The sequence below is a fragment of the Drosophila santomea genome, chromosome 3L, assembly GCF_016746245.2.
Source record: "Drosophila santomea strain STO CAGO 1482 chromosome 3L, Prin_Dsan_1.1, whole genome shotgun sequence".
Taxonomy (NCBI): domain Eukaryota; kingdom Metazoa; phylum Arthropoda; class Insecta; order Diptera; family Drosophilidae; genus Drosophila; species Drosophila santomea.
Window position 1 is genome coordinate 8348625 of NC_053018.2, and position 23513 is coordinate 8372137.

The 23513-nt window shown below is 43.2% G+C and overlaps 3 protein-coding genes across 7 annotated transcripts in view; 1 reads left to right on the plus strand and 2 right to left on the minus strand.

The window, feature by feature from the left end:
• The window catches only part of LOC120448092, a 47749-nt gene extending 32124 nt beyond the window's left edge, over positions 1-15625 (plus strand). The window contains exons 8-18 of one of the 5 annotated variants that reach the window (XM_039629891.2): positions 564-894; positions 1573-2202; positions 11768-11893; positions 11946-12535; positions 12599-12763; positions 12822-13554; positions 13694-13714; positions 13779-13992; positions 14064-14180; positions 14262-14675; positions 14920-15625. In XM_039629891.2, coding sequence (XP_039485825.1) covers positions 564-894; positions 1573-2202; positions 11768-11893; positions 11946-12535; positions 12599-12763; positions 12822-13554; positions 13694-13714; positions 13779-13992; positions 14064-14180; positions 14262-14675; positions 14920-15116 — 3538 coding nt within the window. In that variant the 3' untranslated portion in view covers positions 15117-15625. Of the gene's footprint in view, positions 1-563; positions 895-1572; positions 2203-9410; positions 9553-11767; positions 11894-11945; positions 12536-12598; positions 12764-12821; positions 13555-13693; positions 13715-13778; positions 13993-14063; positions 14181-14261; positions 14676-14919 lie in introns of those variants that run through there. The other 4 variants (XM_039629889.2, XM_039629892.2, XM_039629890.2 and 1 more) reach the window with 4 other exon arrangements.
• A 284-nt stretch (positions 15626-15909) lies between these two features.
• Positions 15910-16639, minus strand: LOC120449766 (ubiquitin-related modifier 1 homolog). Its single transcript, XM_039632404.1, has 5 exons — positions 16491-16639; positions 16359-16426; positions 16212-16293; positions 16111-16159; positions 15910-16054 (listed from the first exon to the last, which is right to left on the minus strand). Exons 1-5 carry the CDS (start codon positions 16529-16531, stop codon positions 15986-15988), a joined length of 309 nt encoding a protein of 102 aa, XP_039488338.1. The 5' UTR covers positions 16532-16639; the 3' UTR covers positions 15910-15985.
• A 116-nt stretch (positions 16640-16755) lies between these two features.
• On the minus strand, positions 16756-17643 carry LOC120449765 (transmembrane protein 70 homolog, mitochondrial). Its single transcript, XM_039632403.1, has 2 exons — positions 17058-17643; positions 16756-16994 (listed from the first exon to the last, which is right to left on the minus strand). The coding sequence occupies exons 1-2, from the start codon at positions 17553-17555 to the stop codon at positions 16782-16784; spliced, it is 711 nt and encodes a 236-aa protein (XP_039488337.1). The 5' UTR covers positions 17556-17643; the 3' UTR covers positions 16756-16781.
• Positions 17644-23513: the final 5870 nt, after the last annotated feature.

Sequence of the window (23513 nt, forward strand, 5' to 3'; positions counted from 1 at the left end):
ATGCTCCTCGAGATTATAATGATTTATTGAAAAATTGTAGCCTGCGGCTGCATTAAATTTAACAATGCTAATAAGGTGCATTTTGTGTGGTATTCATCTTAGTGGGGGGATTGCAAATAGAGACACCTTGGTGGAAGCACAAGGCAATTTCCGTTTTAATTTCATGTTTGGTAGAAGTTTGCACAACGGGTAGCGGTTGTAGTTCTTAAATATAATTAAAACTCCCACGAAAACAGTTTTAATAGCTCTTGAAAATGTTATGCCTTTACAACTTTCTGAATAAAAAATGTTGTTTTATGAAGGCTTTGTATTTAGCTAATGATATTGCACTTTTAAGCCCCTAAATATATATTGAAGCCATAAAAGTACGAAAGAAAATAAAGCACAATTTGTATCTAGAAATCTTGTATAAAACAATGTAGAACTAGTTCATGGATATCTGCCCACCTCTGATCGACAGCAGGAAAACACTTTGATTTTATTTATGCGACTTGACCGTGCACCTTCTCGGCCGGTTTGAACCACAATTCATGGCTCGTTTTGCACTGCTCTTACCATTGCAGCTCCTGCCCCTTCAGCACCCCGGCAACACCCGGAACGACAGCTACAATCAATGGCCATAAAAGCACTGATCAGCAGCAGCAACAGCAGCAACTTCAGCAGCAGAAACAACAACCCGCCCAACAGACATTTACCATTTTAATTGCCATCGAGAAGTCTCAACATTTATGCGTAATCGACTTAATTTGCCAAAGTCTCAGACTCTTGGCCAAGCAAATTGGCAATTGTGAAATTTTGGCCGTTTGTTCCGATTCGAGTCTGCTGCAATTATGCAATGGGCAGCAGCAACAGAAGCAGCTACAACAGCACCAGAACAATAATAGCGATCACCCGGTGAGTTTAAAGTTTATGCCGCCTGACCTTTCAGATTGCACAAAAGGATCACAGAGAGAAATTGCTTAAGTACCTCTAACACTAAAAAAAAGTTTTTTAATAATAATCTGAAGTAATTTAGCTATTTTAAAGGGCACAACTGCTCAAAAGCTTTGCGATTTCTTTAAAGTCATTCTTAAGAATAATTCTACGCATTTTGTATCCTAGAGCATGCCTATTAATTTCTAAAAAGATACTTAAAGTAAATTCCAACAAATTTAATAACTATGGATTGTCTTTAATAACAATCACTTCAAAAACCAAAGGAAAAAGTAATGGAATAATTTTTGCATTTATAAAAATGTTAGATAGACAAGTCTCTCTAACAAATTTAATACATTAATTTTAAATATATGTTAAAGGTACTCGAAAGTGATTTTTTCTGTGCACTTTTGTCAGGGGGTGAGGCCGAAAGGCCAGGCAACGGGCTAACGCCCCAGCCTGTGCTCTTTTGAGACTCTGATCCCCAGCCAATTAACCCGCCCCGACATGACCGACTAGGCTAAAACCCCACAAAAACAAAAAAAACACGAAAAAAAAAAAATACACAAAAAAAAAAACAGAACTTGTCCACTAATGACAACGAATTCGCTGTTTTTCTCTGCTCTGACTGTGACCCCAAAACAAACAAACAAACAGGAGCCCTCGTCGCCGTCGCCAGTGGATTTGGTTAAATTCATTAGCGTGGACCAAGTCACGACAAGTGTTGCGCCATCGCAGCTGCCCGCTGGATTGCTGCCCTCCGTGCCCGCTCTGTCCACGCTGGCCGGGATTAACCAGCGTCATCACGATGCCACCAAGTGGCGTGAGTTTTTCGCCCAACTTGAGGCCTTCCAGCGCCAATGCTCGACGGCCGGCGGTCGTTTGGTGAGCGCCCTCAGCGAAATACGCGCCGCCGATCTTCAGGGTTTGCCCACGCGCCGCCAACTTTATGGTCAGCATCGCGCCCTCAGTCGTGCGCTGATGGATTCGCAGCTCCACAGTCTGCGCAAGACGGGTGCTGGCCAGTTGGCCAGGCTGCAGGATTTGGCCAGGGCCATCACCTATGCACCCGGCTCGCCACGTATGACGTCACAGCCGCAATCACCGACATCTTCCCCATCGGGGGCATTCCTCAACGTAGATGCCACCAGCAAGCTGCGCAAAGTGACGCTCCTCTTCAACGAGGTGGACCGGGCTGCCCAGCGCCTGGAACAGCTGACCGAGCAGCGCAGGGAGCGACTGAGGCAACTAACCAGGCAACGGGCCCTCGAGGATGAGATCAGTGAGGTAAGTTCACTATAGAATGTTTCAAGCACAGTCATAAGAAAATTGTGGGCTAATTGCGGTAGCGAAGCTTTAAGCCCTAGGTTCGGCGAACGATTTACAATATCCATAAAATGGGTTTCTCCCGGCAACTTTGTAGCACGATGCTTTAATGAGCTGTGGCCTGGGACTTGCTATTTGCTGACAGGAAATGCGGCAGGCGCAGCCAAATGCGGCGTATGTGACTGCAATCGCCGAATGGCAAATAGCGAATGCCGAATGTATCTGCAAGATACGCTGGCGGCGCAACTGACATTGTTAATTGAATATGCATTGCGTTTAATGCGGACTTTATTAATTTATTACGCACATCCGCTTAGTGTCCACTGCGCCTCCAGTCGCTTTCGCATTAGTTTCAGGATCGGTCGGCAGATTGGGATTGAGAGATGATGCTGCCAGTCAGCGGCCAAATGGAGTCGTTAGATAAGCGCTGGCATCCAGGTGGTTGTATAGCAAGCAGAAGAGCATCTGCCACTTCCTGGCCTTTTAATTGACTGGCTAATGAGTTTTTGGCCAATTGGGGGAAAGGGATCTGCTGTGCACATCGCATGCTCAGGGCTACCGTGCGCGCCATGCGCATAATTGCAGTCGCACGCACCCACAAAACTCGTCGCGGTATCTTCCGCTGGGAATCTCGCTTAATCAGCAACTGTGACAGTTGGAGCTACGCCCGTTTTCGGACGAGAGTCCTTTTGGCCCGGCTAATGCAATTCCGTTGATTTATCGCATTCATTTGTTGCGGGATTAGCTGCAGTTTACATATTCGTCATACTTTTGCGCCACTATTAAGTTTTGCCATTATTACTATGATTGTTGATGCTGCCCCAAGATGCTGCTTTTGCTTTTGCCAGTGCCTTTGCCACTGCTGCAGTTGCAGTTGCTGGTTAACAAAAGTATGTCAAATTGCAAAAACACGCAGCTAATGCACAGTGAAAAATATTAAAGTTACTTATCAGATAGTTGTTATAAAATGTTGAAAAAGGTTTTCCGAATAAAATATAAGATCTTCAATTAAAATACTTTATCCTAACTTGCATCTATTCATTTCTTACATGTATTTCCTAGTCTTAAACAAATTTGTTGTAGGTAATTTTTCTACACTTTATTTTTGCTCTGCACAACACACCGTATAAGGTCCCACAGCCGATTGAATTCCCCATAACCAAAGATGTATAGATAGCTGTGCGGAATCCTCAATTTCATTTAATAATTTGCGGAAATTGGCATTTAAAAATTTAGCGAGCCTTGTTAACGTACTCGGTTCGTATGTGGCGTCTTGCCTGGTTTTCTTAGCCTTTTTCACACGCTCCCGCGCACTCCGCTTTATTTTTGAGAAATGTGCGGCCATTTATCTGAGTTGATTTTTGAGCAAAAATTGAATTTTAATTGCCAAACGAAAAGTTAATGAGAAAAGTGAAAGCAAGGTTAAAGAAATTAAGCGCAATCTTTGTTTTGCACTCCCTGTCTTTTAATTGCTGTTTGCTTTTTTTTTTTTTTTTGTGTGATTTTTCAATCGATCTGTCGGCGGTTCGGGGCGCCCATTGATTCGCACTCGCATTCGATTCGATTCGTTGACTTCGACTTCGCTCATTTCATTTCATTGCATTCGATTTGAATTCATTCATTTCCATTCAAAAGTAGTTCACCGATAAGCAGCAGCCGCCCATTCAGCTGTCTTTATGTCCGCTCAAGAGTCAGTCTGTCCGTCCGTATGTCCGTTCACCGGAGTTGTCCCGCTTGTCATATCGCGATCGGCGCAAAAATCATACTAAGAGATACTTACGAGTATTTAACACCAACACGCTTTCAATTAAAAAGGCGTTGACAGCTACCAATTTTGAGCAGCTCGTTGTTAGCTTTTGTTTTGCCTCTTGTACTTTTGAAATACTCTAACTTAAGATTGGTGTTGTATTTTCCTTCCATGAAACATAAATATACCAACAAATTATTTAAAGCGCTTAGAACTATCGTTTATTGGAAGTTTATTGTTTAGGGTCTAGGGCTTTTTTATGTTTCAGCTATCTTAATTTGATTTTTTATTGATTTAAACCTACTTTCCTGCGTGGGAAACTTGAAATGTCAGCACTCCCATTCCCTTGCAAATATTTGCATACTTCTAGTTCGATCGCACTATCGGTAGAAAATATCTCTGAGATCTATGGATAGTGTATTCACCGCTGGCCGTGTCAATTGATACCGCATTCATCTTGTTTCTTTTTAATTAAATATATATAATCTGCGATGCCAAAACAAGCCGAACGAACGAACGAACACATAAAACTGGACCACAAAAAGCGTCTCCAGCCGGCCGGCAAACAAACTAATGTTGCTGTCGTCCATTAGGCGCGAGCATTCAAACAAGGTGCGAAAAAAGATGCCGCCGTGCTTGATGTGGCTGCTGCTGTTGCAGTTGCAACAGTTGCAACAGTTGCTGCTGCTGCAGTGTCTCCATTTTGCTGGCCAAGAGGATGACGACGACGACGACGACGACGACATTATGATGCGATATGCGATATTGTATCTAAATTGTTGATCGGCTGCATTAGCTGGGAGCTTGATGCTTGGAGCTTGGAGCTCGGCGTCCCCCGTAGATGAAGGTGGATTGCTCCACAAATATGGCCGTGTTGGGTGTTTACTTCGCTGGCCGGAGAAAGGGGTAAATGCAGCTGTGGCGACAGATAAATAAACATTGCTGACGGTGAAATTGGATTTGCTTAGCGCGCTTTCTTTGAGACGATTGCTCTTTTTCTTGATTTGATTTCATGTTTTATTTTTATTTTTATTTTTTTGCGCACAAATTAATTTGCGCAATGTCGGCTTCTTTGTGCAATGAAAACTATGTTTAATTGTTTCGCGCCTTGAATTGCAATGGCCATAAGAAGCACTTTGGTTTTGGTTTTGGATTTGACTGTAGCTTCTGTAGCGGAGGCACACAGCATCCGCAGATCCGAACATTTGTGTCGCGGAAGCCAGCTTATTTATGGCCCCTGACACTTGACCGGCTGTCTTTTGGGCCAGGAATGCGGTGGCAGTAGAACTCAGCTCCAGCTCCTTTCTCCCGGTTTCTTGCTTGTTGCCAGCTTGCATAACCGCACTGCCAGCTGCTTTCGGCCAAGAACTGGCTGCATAGAATTCGGTCAGGCGAGAGCCATGAAAAATGAAGGCTTATTTACTGTCGACATGCCGAGGCGAACCCCCTTGATAGCCGGCAACCTCGAACCACGGGACCCCATCCACAGGGGCATTAATAATAACCGCATGTATTAGCCCTCGCGGGCATAATACGTTTTTCCACCCAATAGAGATGGACCATAGTTCTTTTCATAATTAACCCAAGTTATTCCGAATTTCTACACATTTTCACATACATATATGTTTGTAGTGTGTTGGATGTCAGACCCCATTACATAAATACATCATTAATTTTCCGCAACGGGTGGAAAACTAGTTGGCATACAGGAAAATAAGATTACCCTTAATTGCAATTAGTCGGCGGAAAATTAGTTTTTGATTTCGGGTTTTATACATTTTCCCCACTCGACGCACTTATCGGTCTTTCAATTGCTTAGCCAACTGTCGATTAGCCGCTGACATTTGGATAAATGCTAACCAGAAATCGAGAATTGAAAAATAAGCTTATAGGCACTTTGCCAGATTGACAAATCTTAAGTGGACCAAAGGCAAAGAAGCAAAAAAAAAACAAGACAAACAAGAAGCTTAAAAGGATTTAAAGTGGAGATCAAACAGTGATTCGAGTTAAGGCTTGCAGAGGCAACATTAAAGCTATAGTGTGCTGATGAGCATTAGAATTTTACATTTAGTTATTTCCTATAAGAATTATGTCAATGCTGCAACATCCACTTAATAGGTATTCCTTTGATGTTGCAACCTCCTCGTGCGTGATGTTGTGTAGCACCCGTGTCCGCTGTCATCTCTACTCGAAAGCTACCAAGATACGAGTGCCTCGTACGAAATGAACACATGCTTGCCGCAAGTGCCGCCAATTCCAACCGGTTGAGATTGTTGCATGCAAATGTTCCACGCAAACAAACAATGCAGATGTGATCCTCCTGCTCCTCTGCATATAGCCGTACCACCTCCTTCTTGGCCGCATGATTCCATGTTGGCTGTGTCATCAAAACGGACGTTAATCATACGCTTAGCAAGCCAGCCATCGCCGATGGCCATCGTCGCTTTGGTCGCCAGAATGTCCAGGTTATTGAATTAACACGGGTTTGGGTTTGGGTTTGGGTTCGGGGTCCTGCTCTTGGACTCTGAGGTCTTTAAAACCTGCCAGACATAAGTATATGTATACGTAGTATGCATATACTGCTCGTGGCGGGCAAACAAAGTGTAATTGTTGTCATGTCAAAACGTAACTGTCACATTGGGTCTGACATGTTTTTTAACACTAATTTTACACGCATTTTTAGAAATCGTCAACTTCATCAGCAGCTGTCATCATTTTTTGAGCGTCGTCACGTCCGCTCCCCAATGCAATTGAAATGGAGTTGGGAGTTGGACTTGATGTTGAAGTTGAACAGTGTCGCCGTCGCCTGATCGCCGATAAGCTGCCACGCCCCTAGCCCCCCAGACCCGCCCCTCATTTTCCAAGATATGTACGTACACATGTACGATATATGTATGAACGATGCACTTGCTGTGCCAAAGCTGGCGGTAAAGCGGCTTTTCCAGCAGCAGCAGCAACAACACCTAGGTGCACCATTCGGTTGCATGCAATATTGTCACCACATTAACGTCTTGGCCTTTTGTGGCCAGTATTTATGACTTTGTGCGTGTCTCACTATCTGGAGACCTGGGCCATGGGATTTGGACGCTAGATTGGCCGCTGGGTTGGCTCAGTTGGCTGAGTTTGCTGAGTTGGCTGGTTTGGAAAGTGAAAAATAAGTAAAATTGTAATCGCCTTTTGCCGTAAAAATAGCCAAACGAAATTGCTTTATTACTTTCGGGAATGTATGCAGCCAAGCGTGCCAAGAGTTTACCATACTTTACGACCATAAACCCCTTACTGGCCCAGTGGGATGCCGAATGTAGGTATGTGGGCCCAAAGGGATTACCAACACGGTTAGCAGGGCAATAAGAAACTAAATAAATAACATTTGACAGTTGGTAAATGATGCACCGAGAGAAGCTATAAGTTTCGCCATCTTAAGGAAGCTATCTTTTACATTTACTTAAATAATGCAAGAATTTTCAATAACTCGTTATGGTCAGCATAGGATATTTTTTCGCAGTGCATAGCTAGGTGCCAAGAAAAATTGAAGTTCCAATTGGTTTTTCCCACTCCATTGCTGGTCGGCTTTCATGTTTAATGTCTCACTTGGCGCACTCGCATTCCGATTGCCATTCCTCTGATCTCCTAGCCAGTTATCGGTGCTATAATTTCTAGCATGCTGCCATAAATTCAAATGCGAAACAGCCCGACAAGAGCAGAAATACTTAAAGGCCTGAGATAAGCCGGCTGCGATATGCTTGAGAAACCCCAGGCGACACATCACCATCAACAACTGGCGAACATAGAGAACAAATTAGCCAACAAGAAATGAGACAGCCAAATGGCAAGAGCATATCATTTAAGAGGTACTTCAAATAAATTACCCAATACCAGAAATAGAAGCAGAATCCGCAGAATCCCAGTCGAAAATCCTCCACTCTGCAGAAATTCATGTAATTCGACACAAACCGAATCCCAAATGTTCTTTTAAATGCAATCAATACGATTAGTATTAAATAAGCAATGAATGTTTATGTGATACCATTTGTATATATCACAACTTGAGACTTCACAAAAATAAGGTTAATGATTAGTCATCAATTTGGTTAACACTTTCAGGATTGTGCAGTTTACTTTAATTATCTATTTTAAAACGGAAATAATGTTGTTTTATAGACAGGAAACCATAAGTTCCGATTATAAGCCCAGTTCAACTACATAAAACTAAATTGACTTCATGTGTTGGCTATGATCCATGAAGTACTCCGAATCCGCATACGAAATTGAATTACTCTTTCGAAGGGTAAACCAATTGCCAATTGTTGTTGTTCTTTTGCTTGTCTATGATAGGCTGGAACAACAACTACAAGAACAACTGCTACATTGGCGACAACTTTGTAAAGTGTCAAAATAAATTCGATATTGTGGCTTAAAAAATGTTTATGGCCACGAGATAAGTGCGCGACATTTGTGTAAATTACACGACAGCAGCGGCAACGGCAGCAAGGAGCACGGATCATGGATGCAGAAAGGAGGAGGGAGTGGCCACCACTGGAAGCCACGCATGCTCACAACTAGCCGCCGTTGTTGTTGCTGCTGCTGCTGCTGCTCCCGCTGTTGTTGTAGGTGTTGCATGTGTTTTATGGCGCATGCGATCGACTTGTTGAACTGTCACGTTAAATTTGCGTTTTATGCCAGGCGGCAGCGGCAGCGGGAACAGCTCCTATGATCATCCCGTCCAGAACAGAGTGCAGTCAACTCGCATGCAGTGTCTTATCACTTCAAGAGCTCCACATCCGCCATAGATGGACGTGCTCTTATCGCCGCAGAAGCAACTTCAGCCACCGAAGACAAAGTCGCTGGCGGATGGCTGACATTTGCCTATTTACTTAGTTGCACTCCAAGAAAAACTCCCCAAAGTGTTTATACTTAAATGTGTCTTTTGAGAATAGTCTTCTCAAATCTGTGATATTACAGATCTTAGACAAATTCGTTGTAGGAAGTCGAAAAAACACAAAATTAAGTTTAGTTTTCTATTTAACTAAAATAGAAGATAGAAGATTGCAACACCCTGATTCTTATTCTTTCGGTGTAATCGAGTGCAAGACTCCACTCCGTCAATACTCCGCCGACATCGTCATCGGTTTGCAGTCGTGGGTGCCGAAGCTCCCTGTCTAACCCATTTTGCCATTTTGCCTTTTTTATTATTTTGTTCTTTGGCTCTTTTCTGTTTACGTTTGCTAATTGTTTTGATTTTATTGAATTTCATTGAGTGCCGCCTGCCAGCGATGAGGACGGAAAACCGAAATGAAATTGAAAATGCCTCATTATGTGCCCGAGTACTTGTGTACATATATACGTAGAAGATCGTGGGCACGGATGACGCGGAGCAACTGCCTCGGCTTTTCCACATCCAGTCGCGATTCTGAGCTGCCTGTGGCATGTTGCTGCAGTTTTTGACGCGTTTGGCGGACTTCGTTACCATTACAACAGTGGCAAGCAATCGCGTCATAATGACACCCGGTCCAAAAACAGAACAGCCAAACGCCGGCAAATTGGCAGCCGAAATAGCCAACTATGTGAGTCAGCCAACTGAGCAACTGACTGACTGACTTATCGGGCATCGCAATAATATAGCAATCGAGTCGGCTTTTAATAGTTCACAGTTCAGTTGAGATCGGCCCACGTCTTCTTATCGGCATCGGGTTAGCAGTGAAAATCGTCTTGGGGCCGAGTTTTACTAAATCAATTAATTAATTTATGGCCAGCCTGTGCGGCGGAGCAATCGTTGGGAAACAATCTGCCGATCGGCTTTACGGAGCCAAAAAGGCCAAACTGCTCCCCCTTCTATCGATCGGTTTCAGTGTAAACACTTTTCAGCAAATACAGGGTGTCTGCAGTTCTTCACACTCTATGTGATCGATCCATTATAACGATATAGTGCACTCAAAACCATTCAAAGTTTTTGTGACCCAATCCCAGTTGTTTTGACATACTTTACTCAATGACATCATCGATTTGTGTGTTCTGTTCAGTTTCCATTTGATTGGAAATAGTTGAGCCACTAAATGGAATAATTCAAGGTTCGATTTCAATGTCCGGTTTAATTATTTTCGTCTCTGTTTTCACTGCTAATAAACGCACTAGTGTGGCAATTAAATATTTCTATGGGCTATTTTCCTAAATCTGTTGTTTCCTTTCTAGCTCAAGCTTAACGAAATATAATCAAGTGATTTAACAAAATCTCGTTGATTGTTTTTACCCAAATGTGAGTCAATTTTTATAAAGCCAAGTATTCTTTGTACATTATACGCCTAAATTAGTAATTTCTAGGGCGAAAGCTTTAGTGATAAGCCTATGAATGCAATGAATAACCTTTGCAAGATAAAATTGCAAAAAATATAAAATTTACTTTTTGTTTAAATAATATTCTCTGTGAGTTGCTGGGATTTCCATTCACTCATAGAGAGTAGATTACTCAGTGCAATTATCAATCTGCCATGCTCAATCGAATGGCCAAAAGCACTCGGTTCCGAAATTAGATTAATTAAAGAACGAAGTCAATTAAGAAATCAAGCCGATTGCCTCACCCTGTACAAGCCTTAGATCTCTATATACGAATATACGAATGTATACAACGCCGCTAAAAGCCGTGCCTGCCATATCTGATGAGCATGAAGACTCCGAGTCAGCGTCTCTGACAGCCGATTGTGCTGTGCTGTGCTGTGACTGTGAAACTGGAGCAGCTGTTTGGAGCCCCTGCTCCAGATCCCCCCAATAAGTCCGACTCCCACTCCCCAGCCCCTTGGGACTTTATTTTCATTCATTGGGCGGGCTGCAGACGTGGACATGGCCCAAAGAAGGCTGGTGATAGTGGATCTCTATGCCAGAGAGATGGCACTCGGAAAAAACAGGAGATCATATTTCGATTTGTGTAAACAAATCAGTTCTCAGGATCAAGTTGAGTTACTTCTCTGCTAGATCCATCTTCTCAATAATAATGATACCACAATTTCCCACGTACATTATATACTTTTAAGATATTATGAGATAGTTGCATTGTCAAGATTTGCGAAAAGAAGACGTTTTATTTCCAAGTGCACAACTAGAGTTGGGCAGAACCCAAAAACGGAAAGTGAATGCTCCGGTGCACGCGTCGCGACCTGGGATTTGGGAATTTGGATTCCAAGTTGGACGACGTCGGATGGGCGCTTACTCTGGGTTGGGATGGGTATGGGAGCTGGTTAGCTTGGTGGTTCCGTAGCAGCAACTTCATCATCATCATCAGCAGCAGCGGCAGCGGCGTCGTCGATTGTATCAATTCAATTGGACGCAGCAGGTGATTAAAAATTGGTTAGAGCCACAAAATTATCAATGTGAGATCGTTGATTGCCCGTGGCTGTTGTTTTTGTTTGGACGCCATCTCTACTACCTGTGTGGCTGGCTTATACATATATATATATATATTGTGGTTTCCAATGCCTTTTGGGAGGCTTAGCTACCTCCAAAATACCCATAGTTGAGTCGTTTTATTTGATTTGTGTTCGATTGGATTTTAATTTGTAAAGTGGAGGCTAATTAGAGCGACGATCATTTCTATGAGTTTCACTTTTAAGCGCTGTGAATGGGGGAATTGGAAATTGGCAGGAGATGCTGATGCCGATGATGATTGTGATTGTGATTATGATCAAGTGGAACATGGCAATGGGGAACCTTGGCCTGGCGCGTGGGCTTGTTTACAACGAGTTGAAGGTTTCCCACTGATTTGGTTGCTTTGATGTCCTATTTTTTAAGGTCACCTCATGGTTGGGCAGCGATGGAGCGGAGAATCTGCAAAAGTTTTCTCAGTTGCAATGGGACAACGAGTCGCAGTTGAGGACTCAGGAACAGGAGTTTGAAAAGTACTACTTCATAGCCATGGTAAGTGAGTGCATTGAAATCTAGGACTCTTGTTTCATTTCAAATCCCATAGAAACACTTGGCCAAAGGACGCGACTTGCATGCTGCGGCCCTTAAAGTTTCTGTCCTAAGTGAGAGCGCCAATAACCTAAAGTCTGCTCTGGATCAGTTTGGCCACAAACTGGAGCTGGCTCACGAACGTTATGAGGCTGCTGGCCGTCTGCTGCACTTGCTCACCCAACATCAGCGGGAAACCGCCGCCAAGGAGGAACTGCAGCGTCTGGCGGAGCAACTGGGCGCCACCTCACTGCTGGAGAAGCACTGGCCGGCGATGCGAAAGAGCCACTCCTTGCCAGTGGCCAGTAGCACACCGGCTCCGGCGGCTGGAAAACGGGTTAGCTATCGCTGCAGCTCGGCCAGTGGGAGCTCCTTTGAGGGAGGTCCTTCGAGCAGCAATTGCAGTTGCTGGCGGGAGAGTCGCAACCTGGAGGACATGGACCAAATGGAGGAGGAGGAAGAGGAGCAGGATCACGACTGCGACGGTGGTGATGGCGAGGAGCAGCAGTCCAAGATCGCCGATTCTGGTGTGGGTGTTTGCGACAATTGCGAACGCAATCCCAAGCTGGCCAGGATTTGCTCCTGCCAAAGCCTCAACGAAAAGAGGTGAGTACTTGGAAAACAATATTTTTATTTTTTTGGTTGTTACCGTATACCAATCCCTTTCAGTCACGATGAATTGCTCGAGGACGAGTGCTTCGATCGACCCTCTAAGAGATACATGGACATCATGCACTCGCCCATGGAGGCGAATGCCCACCTGCAGTGCCATGGCTCCAGTCTAGAGCTGCCCAAGCTGGAGGAGCTCAGCTGCCTGGATCCCAAGATACAAAAGTAAGTTCCATGAGCCACACCAATTGAGCTACGCTACTAATGTGTAAAACCCACCTAGAACGCTTCTATTGATCATGCGTGAGATGATTGGTACTGAACGCGACTATGTCCGCTCCCTGTACTACGTGATCGAGAACTATATAGACGAACTGCTGCGTGAGGATATTCCACAGCCCCTGAGGGGCCAGAGAAATGTGATCTTTGGCAATATCGAGAAAATCTTCGAGTTCCACAACTCGCACTTTCTGGGCGAACTGGAACGCTATGAGCGGAATCCTTTAAAAGTGGGCGCTGCCTTTCTGGAGATGGAATCTAAATTCTACCTTTATGCGCTTTACAACAAGAATAAGCCCAAAAGCGATACGTTGCTTAGCGAGTATGGTAGCTCCTTTTTCAAGCCCAAGCAAATGCAGCTGCAGGATAAGCTTGATCTGGCCTCTTACCTCCTGAAACCTGTGCAGAGAATGGGTAAATATGCCTTGCTCCTGCAGCAGCTGGTCAAAGCCTGCAAGGGAGTCGAAGGAGCAGCTCTTCAAGAAATCGCCGCGGATGTGGAGGAGCTGCAGCGAGCGGAGGAAATGGTCAAGTTTCAGCTACGCCATGGAAATGACCTACTGGCCATGGACTCGTTGCGCGATTGCGATGTGAATGTCAAGGAGCAGGGACGACTTCTGCGCCAAAACGAGTTCCTCGTTTGCCAAGGACGCGGTGGCAAGAAAACACTGCGACAGGTGTTCCTCTTCGAGGAACTGGTGCTATTCAGCAAAGCTCGTCGTTTTCCTGATCATAAGGTAAGCATCTAAAATGTTAACTAAACAATATAGAAAAAGTAGGTTTAGGCTTGAAGCATTAGTTGCTTAGCAAATTAGTTGTTAGAAAGCAGGCAAAAAATATAAACACTTTTTATGTTTAACTCTCACGCAACGAAAGGCAACTTATGAAAGGCTTAAGGTACCTCATAAAATATTTTCAAAAAAAATAAGAACTAATAATGCTTTTTGTATTTTTTGAACAGAATCTGGATATCTACATCTACAAGAACAGCATAAAAACTTCAGATATCGGCCTCACAGCGCACACGGGTGATTCGGCCACCAAGTTTGAGATTTGGTTCCGGAAACGAAAGCCCGATGATACGTGGATGCTGCAGTGCATGTCGGAGGACATTAAGAATGCCTGGACCGAGGAGATCTCCAAACTGCTCTGGAAGCAGGCGAAACGAAACCGAGGTTCGTGTGACTTGCAATATATTTCAGATTTATGATAAGTATATACCCAACTAATATCTATCACTTTACAGAAGTTCGCCTGGCGGAGATGTCCTCGATGGGCATTGGCAGCAAGCCTTGTCTAGATATTCGACCCAGCAACAACCAGATCAGCGATCGCTCGATTCCACTGGCACAGCTGAATAAGAGTAAGTCCCGCTTAGATTAAGCCATCTATAACTTATGGTATAAATTTCTTAACAATCTCTTTATCGATGATCTTTGCGTAGCTCCCAAGCTGCGTTACTCGGAGCCTGGAAAGGGCAGCATGCGGCGTCCCAATTCGCTGATATCGGAGAGCTCCTTGTCCAGCGGCACCAGCACCACCAGTGGCTCCTCCATCAGCGGTGGCTCCTCGTCGGGTCACCATGATGGCGGTGGCAGGCACAGCCTGCACTTTGGCAAGCTACCTGGAGCACATAGCGCTAGTTCCACCAACTGCAGTGCCACTTTGGAGCTGATCAACGAAACACAGGCTCTGAAGTTGGCCAAATCCCCGAGTGGAGGTGGCATCAAGGGGGATACGGACACGTCTGCCGAAGGAGGCAGCACTTCCGGAAACGGAAATGGAAATGGAAATGGACTCAGGAGCAGCAAACGACACCACAAACGATCGACGACTATTGTCAGCCAACTGTCCATGGGTATAGAGCTTGAACTGTGCTACTTCTTCTAGGCCCCTAGATGCATCCCGTAGCTAGTAGTTGTTCCCTGTACATAATCTCGAAGAACCCCGCTCCCAGTATTACTGTATATAATCCCCCACCAACACCAAATCCTAACCTGTCGTGTGCTGCATGTTTATTGTTCCAAGTTATATGTTGTTGGCGCTTTGTCCGTATCAGAAATATAATATCTCCAATATGTGTAAATATCCCTCCCATTCAGAGAGCGGCATTGTTTCGGACATGTGCGTTACCCCGGATCAGGAACAATCGGCGGCGGAGAGCAGCCGAAGCAGCTGGTCCACATCAACGACTGGAGCATCCGGAGCTTCAACGACGAGTGCATCCACGGTGATCCTGCGGCGATATCGATCCTACGCCCATGCAGCGGAATCCGCAAGTCCGGAAAGCGGCAAATAGAGAGGAGCTCGTGGAGCATCGCATCTAGATATAGGATAAATCCCCCATTAATAGCTTTAGCAGAACGGTTTCATCGGATCCATGTAGTATCATCCATATTACGTTCGATCGCTAATTTTATTTCATTATTCTTGTTATTTATTATTTATTACATTTTTAGTTTTCGTTAATTTGTCATAGTCGCTGCTTTTCGTTTGGCCTCGTTTTTGGCATTAATCAGTCGAAATTATTAAATTCAGCGTGTCAATGTCGAAGCAATTTTCATACAAATGTATCTAGTTCTTAGTCCACACAATCGAAAGATTCGCACCACACACCCACACACACAGAAATCGATGGGAGCCATGAGCAGCACCCGAAAAAGGGGCGTGGCCGTTGCCCAACATATCTGAATCGAACTTCATTACGTACAGTTAGTTGATATGTAACCTAAGTGCCTATAGTTAAAATAATCGTAAAGGAAAATAAAGAAATATATATATACTTCAAATTAACTCGATAAATAAATTTAAGCGAAAATTTAAAATCAATAAATGTTGCTTCAATGTAAAACGAACGTGTTGTTGTCTTCACTTCATTTCAAATAAACCGCCAAAACACAGCCGAGCTTTTCTATTTCGAGTTGCACTACAATTCCCAAGTGTTTGTTCATCGAGGTGCTGGTATAAATAGAGAGAATCTGCTAACTTACAAACTCTAGATGATATGATGAAAACTTTACTACCCGAACCATCGTGTGGGCCTTTGCCTCTGGTAAAGGGACGTAATTCTGATTCAGTCAAATACTGTTTTGTTTCTTTTTTGATTACGCTTTAATGGCAGCAGTATAAAAATAAACTCTATTACTAATTTAGTTTCTAGAACATTTTTTAACCGCCGTGTAAGGTTGATATAAACAACACATTGTCGTTGGGCTGCAGCTCATAGTCCAGTTCGCCCTAGAAGTTGAATTATTTTTGATTAAATGTATTTCATATTCTGCAATCTTACTTACCAGTAATTCCCAATCTGTATCATTTATGAGAACCAAAATTCCAGGTCGCCTGAAAACAGAAAATAAGATCTATGATTTCTTTATACTTTAAGCCAACTTACACAGTATCTCCTTGAAGAAAGAGTTCCGGACGCTCCGTTAAAATATTGGCATGCATCCACTTAATCAGATTAGCAATAGTCCCTTTTTATGATATATAATTCAATCCTAGTTAAATTCAATTTTAAGAGCTCTTTTTCAAAACATACATTTTTGATTACCGTCCAAAACCAGTTCACGGCGTTTGATGTTACCAAATAGTAACTCCGCTCCTGCACTATAAAATTAAATGATACATTGTCTCCTTAATAGCAGGTAATGCTTTAAGCAGAAGGCTTTACCTGAATTCTAATATTATTTTTAATTCCGGCGTGCCCATCATATGTTTGATGTAAATAAATGTGTGACCGCATCAACAACTTTAAGAAAGCTCAACTGTCCAAAAATAATACCAAATTCGAAAATTAAATTTGTTTGTAGGTCGGGCAACCTCAAACTCTGAATTAGCTATTTTCTAAAAAAAAAGATTTCTTCAGTAATTTTTGGGTTCCTGTCCAAAAATTTGGTTTGTTCAGACTCTGGTTTAAAAAAAAAAACTCAAAAAAATAACAAGTTATCCAAAGGAGTTACTTTTATTGCTGCTCCCCACTCTTTTTGGGCTTTTCAGGGTTCGGAGTCAGATCTAATTTGAAATCGATCGGCTTGTCGTAGCCCATTATCTTAACATAGTGCTCGGGATCGTCGAAAAGCGCCGGATCCACAAAAAGTGGCCGTTTGTTGACCAGAAAAGAGGTGAACATGCCGGGAACCTCTGGAACGACCACATCATCTGGTCGGAACGTAGTCTAGAAGGTAAAAAATGTATAGTTTTAAAACAGAAACTATTATTTAAAATGAACTCTACTCACCTTGACCTTTTGCAGAAGTAGGGATATTGTGGTGGCTGTGTACTCCTCCGTTCGTGGATTAAAGTGCAGCTCCGTCACGTACTTCTTGGTGATGAAGTGCAGCAACAGTGGAGTCACAAAGGTGAAGAATCCACCGACGGTGCAGAGGAATACGGCCATTCCAGTTCCTCCGATTTTCATTCCCTGCTCGAGGAGAATCGGCTGGGCGGCCAAGCCGGCTAAGCTGGTGCTCAGCGAAAAGAACTTGACCATTTTCATTCGTGGCGCCAGCGTTCCAAAGTAAATCCGCTGCAGTGCATCCTCGGACTCAGTTTTCGTTGACTTTGCCGAAAGCCACCTGTTTTGCTGGAAGTTTTGTGGTTGTGATTGCTGTGGTTTCGTCCAAGTGGCACTACTAATACATCTACAGTTGTGGGGCAGGCAAATCTGACGGCTGGCATTTCCCAGGACAACAGCGAACTGTTTCCCTCTTGGCAGCACCGCTCGTAGGCCTAGCATGGTGCAATTTACTTATTTTAAGTGAAATAAACAGATGTTTTTGCCGAACGTTAAATAACACGAGCTGCAGTGTGACCCACACTTGGGCGCTAAAAAATCCCGAGACGATGAGTCTTCTAAAAAATATACCAACTCATTTTTGAAATACTGAAACAGGAAACGGCAACATTTCACTGATAACGGATTTTCAAATAACTATAAGTTCCTTTTTTTCTTTCACCAAAAAAGATACGGATATTAAAATGCAGAAGAGCATCGATCACCGAGTATATAAAAACATGTTTTATATCCTATCAATAATAACGTATAGTGTAATAAAAGGGATTCAAGAACTAGTTAGCTAGACCTAAAATTTTCAACTGACCTGACCAATGTTATGATATTATCAGAATAGAAAACATTCCTCTTATAGCTATGTATGTGTACAATAGATAAAAGATTGCATTTAAATTAAAGAACAAACATTGTAATTAAATAAGAAAAATACATGTACTTACCGGTTAAAGACTGTTTAATTATATAACAATTTATTTGAATTCCGGTAAAATGTACACAACTATTAAAATTGCACTCAAACTGGCGGATATGAATATTTAAATTTTAGAAAAGTTTGCAAATAGTCTTTAAATTGTTAACCTACTTTAAGACTTTGCTGCCTAAAAATACGAGTATGTTACCGAATGATTTTCCAACCAATTCGAACAATTGAGCTAATAATTGCAACCAATTCGAACAATAGAGCTAATAATTCGGCAAAGAACGAGTGCATACTGCAGATTGTAATTGATTAACAATAAAGGGGAGCGTCCCGTTTGCGGTATAATGCCAAAACCAAAAACACACACAGAAGAGTGGCATGTGGATTCGAATTAATATGCTCGAATTAATGGCACTGAAGTGGATGTGGGGTTGTGGGGGCGTAGGGGCTGTGAGGGCGTGGCAGATGTGGCTCTAGTTACCACTGGTACATGCAATTTGTCGCTGTTGGCGGTGACCGGCGCTTGACCACATTTTTAATTTATGTTGCTTTAATTGTTTAAATGGAATCACCGCCCACACACACACAGCCGTGCACACCGACGTTTTGGTTACGTAGAGAGGTCTCTGCCATTTTTGTGTGTTTTATTTTTTGTACCCCATCAATTGTTTGGGACTAGTGTGCCAAGTGCACGCCCGGCTGAGTTGCACTTTCAGTGCCATGTCCAGTTGACCAACTCATCCAATCCCATCCTATACTATTCCATTTCATCCCATTCCAAACTCAAAGCCATTTCCCAGGGTACTACTACCCTTTTGCATTCCGGCAGTTGAGTGACAGGCGGGCGGAGATCTTGAAATTGCTTTAATGCAGCGGCTGGCCTCCGGTTTCATTGGGCTGCATTCAGGCGTCACTAATCAACAATTTTCAAAGTGACCAAAAATCACATTTGATTTTGAATTGCCCCAGTCATGTGGCTCCATATCTGCCTCTCTATCCATCATCCGTGCATCTGACTCTTTCTCGCTGGCAATCCTTTTGTTATCCGTGCCTTTTGTTGTCATTTCATTATTGTTATTTCATGCATCATATTCATTCCACGGCTATGATTACACGGATAAAAATCTTAAAGCAAACTGTCTATTATCTTGCTTTTATATCAGAAAATCCATGCAAATCTGTAAAGGTTTTATTAAGAAGGTGGTACATTGAATGCTGTAAAAAGCAACATAATATAGAATTTATTGCAATCTCCATATTAGAGAGATCTAATCACATCCTTTAGTTTAAACTTCTTAAAGTGTATCTGCTGCTTTGCAATTGTCTGGCCAAAATTTCACATGCAGCGGGCAAAATAATTCATGGCAAAAAAAGAAGCGCTGATATATGAACGAGTGGCAGGGCAGGAAAAATAGCAGGAACACCATATTGCTCATTCAAATTCGCTGTGATATCAATTTATTTTTATGCTTTGATGGCGACCTTTTTATTCCCCCCCAATCCCCAGAGGCCACCCACTCTATCCAGATATCTGGAGTCCATAAATATGCCACCCTGCCTGATTGATGTGATTTTCGAATGCAGTTGGCAATTTGTTTAATTTGCTCATTTACCTTTTTGGTCTCTGCGCGTGCTTTAATGGCCTTATTAATTTATGAAATTAAACAACATTATTAATAATTATCGTGATTCGCCCACAAAGCACTCGGCTATCCACTCAAACACCTCCGCTTCTGAATTTTCACTTGAGACTCCCTCATTTCTGCAAAGTTCGTAGCTCAAATTTGCAAAGTTCGTAGCTCAAGTTTGCAAAGTTTGAAGTCCATTTTGGGGTGGAGTATGACACGAACACAAACTTGTTTGACTAGATCCTGTATTAAGTTGGAGTTGCGAGTTGGAGGGGTCTTAGAAAGGACTTCAAACCAGGTTTGTTTGCGGATCCCATTTGAGTTTGATGCAACTTAGCATTCGCATTGGGTTCCAATTTGTTCTTTTACTCGAAACCGAACCGAGTGATTTGTAAGCCAACCCTTTATAAGTTGGCAATGGTCTTATACCTTTTTGAGTGCATTTTCCTACCCCAGTATAAGTTGAAAACTGACTTCATGGCTGTTTATAGTTGATAATATACAAGTATTATGAAAATGGGTTACTCTATAAAGTCTTGTTTTATGTGCCAATTACCTGTGAATCATTTCAAAAATCATCTCAGCTATGTATATTACCAATATATTAGCATCAATCTGTTTTACTGACTCTATATAGTATGTTTCCCGAAAACAAGGCTTAAAGCGCACAGCGTGAGACAAAAACCTGGACTCACTTTTGCAGGTAAAATGCAATTAGGACACGCTTTACAATTAACATGCTAACGAGCCAAGGAGAAAAAGCCGGAAAAACGCTGGAAAAAAGCCAGGAGATGTAAGGCCACAGAAGTGGGGTGTTTGGGTGGGTGGCTGTAAGGAAGAGAGGGCGTGGGGGTGTGAGGGTGTGTGCCCTGTAATTGTAGAATTTGTAGTATCAGTGGTTGGTTTGGCTAGATGTGCAATAAATCATTTCAAATTCACTTTAACACGCGCATGCAGCGAACTCGAGTTTTTCCAGGGCGGCAGTGGGAGTTTCTAAAGCGAAATGCACACTGTTTCCATGGCAAAATTGTGGGCGTCAGCGGGGTCAGGAGGCGTGTGGGCGTGGCTAAATGTTAAACTAAATGTTGGAATAATTACAAGCTTAAACTATGCGCATATTCAAAGTGAAAAGTTGGCGGGGGGCTGGGAATGCATACATATCAGCGCATAAAGGAGTGGTAAAAACCCTATGGCTCGCACAGGTGTTCCCCTGCGTTGAAACCGGAGAGCTGGGAAAGCTGGGAAACTGGGAAGCCCCTTCGAATTTTGCAAGCCACCTAATGTCAAGTACTACCCACCATCCCATCCATCCCATCCATCCCATCCATCCCATCCATCCATCCATTGGTACTCGTAATTCATGTTCACGCTCACCCGGAGCCATTATTATGTTTCGTACCGTTGTTCTCCACAAATTGGTAGTTCATTTTGAGCACATTTTGTGCCTGGCTGGTTATTAAATTGGTTTATAATTTATATGCTCGTGAACTCGTAATTTTTCGCATTTAATAAAGACAAATGTGCGGCAAGTGGGTCACTTGAACAAGTCCCTGCCCCGCCTGCCACAAGCTGCGATTTCAACTGCGAGTTATGAGTGCGCTGCTGCAGCACATCTAGCAGCCAGCAGGAGTGCATTTGATCAAGAGTATCCTCCATTCTCAAGGACCCTAGCCCACTGCTCCTCTTCGTCCTTTTTGCTTTTCCCTGGCAGCGACAAAGGAAAAGTTGCGCCATCTGCGATGAAATAATTACTGACAAAGCCTTAAATATTAAATTACACACTTATTTATTTTGGCCAGCTCGATTCAGTTCAGTTCGGTTGAGCTCCGCCGAAGGACATCGACGCATTGCCATCGCCATCGCCGTGTCCTGTTCTCACGTACAATGTCCTTGTCCGTGGCACTGCAACTGTGTGCGAGAGCACGCAATGTCTTCGCCGGCTATTCAAATAGACGTACCCCTCTTTCGCCACCAAAACAGCCACTCAGCAACTCCGAACGAATACGGAGGATGAAGGACGCAGGACGAAGGACGAAGGACTACCGACCACGGACCACGGACAACCGACTCCTGACTGCGCCACTCTGGTGTTTACTTTGTGGTTATTTTGAGGCTACAAGTTGCAACTTTTACATTTACGAGAACGAGAGCAAACAGCAATAGCAACGGCAGCTATTGCCAGACGGGAGCCGTCTGGATGTTCCCCATTTCTATCTGTTTCAGGACACTCACAGAAAAAGCATTCGAACTAGTAATTATATTACAGGTTTCAATGAGCCTTCAAAGAACTTAGTTCAGCAATAAGCAGGCTCACAAACTTCACATTCTTGGACATTATGAAAACAGCAAAATCCATCCCCTACACCATCCATAAAAGAGTAAAGAAATCTAATTACATTTTTACAATACTTCTAATAGAATTAAGTTCATTCCGTTGCCTCATTTCCTTATTTTTCCGCCTGTACATAGTAATCCTTCGATCTGTGAGAGTCCGCCCACTCAGGTGCCCAGGTTCTTAATCTAATGAAAATTAAATGCTTGACAAGCAGCATCGATTGGTTAGCTAAGCAGTGGCCTTAAAGTGTCCTTTAATTAGCCCAGTTCCGCCTGCCGAAGCAAAAAGCGAACTGAGTGGGTTGCACACAGAAAGTGCAACTTAAATTTTAGTAAAGCCCAGATGCGAGAGGGGAAAACTTGATGCAGAGTCGAACTGAAAGCTGAAAACTGCCATGTCCGAGTGAACGGGCATGTCTGTGCTTCCGGTTCAGCACGCAGCGGGCTTCAAGCTGTCTGCCAGCGTTTAAATCAAAATTAAACCCCCAAAATAAGCTGCTGTGCGAAGTGAAGTGTAGTGAGGTGTGGTGTGGAGTGGTGTGGTGGGTGGCAAGCAGTCACTGCCCAGTGGCACTGCAGTGCAGCAATCAAGGCTCTAAAGTCATTCGACCTCCCGTTGCCATCGCCACACACTTGCCATCTATATATGAACGAGTATACTCGTATATACACGTATTTTTAAGGGTCATGCCATACTTGCTCAAGTAGTTCTTAAAGAAATTACCTCAAATGCTGTTTCATACGCTTATCAGTGAAGTTTCTTCACCTGTAATTGCAACAGTTTCTAGTTTATTTACTTTTTATTCTGCAGCTGCATTTTGATTATTTTGTAGTTAGTAGTTGGAGAAATCTAAGCGATAAACAACTTCTTAATAACCATTTTCTGTTGAGCTTGAGCAACATGCTTTCCTGAAATGTTCTACGTTCAAATTATCTTCGTAATGAATTGCTTTCGCTTTGGAAAGACTAACCCAACAACGTAAAATGTAATTAAAAAGGAATCAAGAATTACTTTAAAGAACTCATTCAAATAGAAGCCAACTTCGTAGATTGTAAAGAAATGTTCGGCTACACGATAAATAATATTTTTGATGATGCCTTATGACCCCCGTGGCTACTACATACTGCATTGTGCTGGCCCACACTGCGTATACGTAACGCTTTTCGGGCGATGCAACAAAAGGGGACAAAGGCGAAAAGAGAGGAGTGTGGAGTGTGTGTGCATCCGAGGTGATTTAATAAAAATAGATGAGTAAACTGGCATTAGACGGCACCTTCGTCCTGCGTCCTTTCACACACACACACACCCACACACCCCATTGGCTTTGACTTTGGTCGTCGCATCACTTCGAGCGTTACAAATTCAACTTTAAGCGTTTTGACGCTAAGTAGTTGATGGCAGCACTACTATTACACATGCTAAACCCAACCCCATCGCCCATCGACAAAAAGCGCAGCCAGAGCTCCTCTCGTCTGCTGATGGCGATGCCAGGCGAACCACGATTGAGTGCACTCCCA

Coding starts and splice junctions, on each gene's coding strand:
- LOC120449766 (XM_039632404.1), bottom strand. CDS start 16,531: ATGATGGGCACGCCGGAATTAAAAATAATATTAGAATTCAG. Junction 16,427..16,490: donor AAAATAATATTAGAATTCAG/GTAAAGCCTTCT, acceptor TTAATTTTATAG/TGCAGGAGCGGAGTTACTAT. Junction 16,055..16,110: donor ATACAGATTGGGAATTACTG/GTAAGTAAGATT, acceptor TTCAACTTCTAG/GGCGAACTGGACTATGAGCT.
- LOC120449765 (XM_039632403.1), bottom strand. CDS start 17,555: ATGCTAGGCCTACGAGCGGTGCTGCCAAGAGGGAAACAGTTCGCTGTT. Junction 16,995..17,057: donor TACTTCTGCAAAAGGTCAAG/GTGAGTAGAGTT, acceptor TTTACCTTCTAG/ACTACGTTCCGACCAGATGA.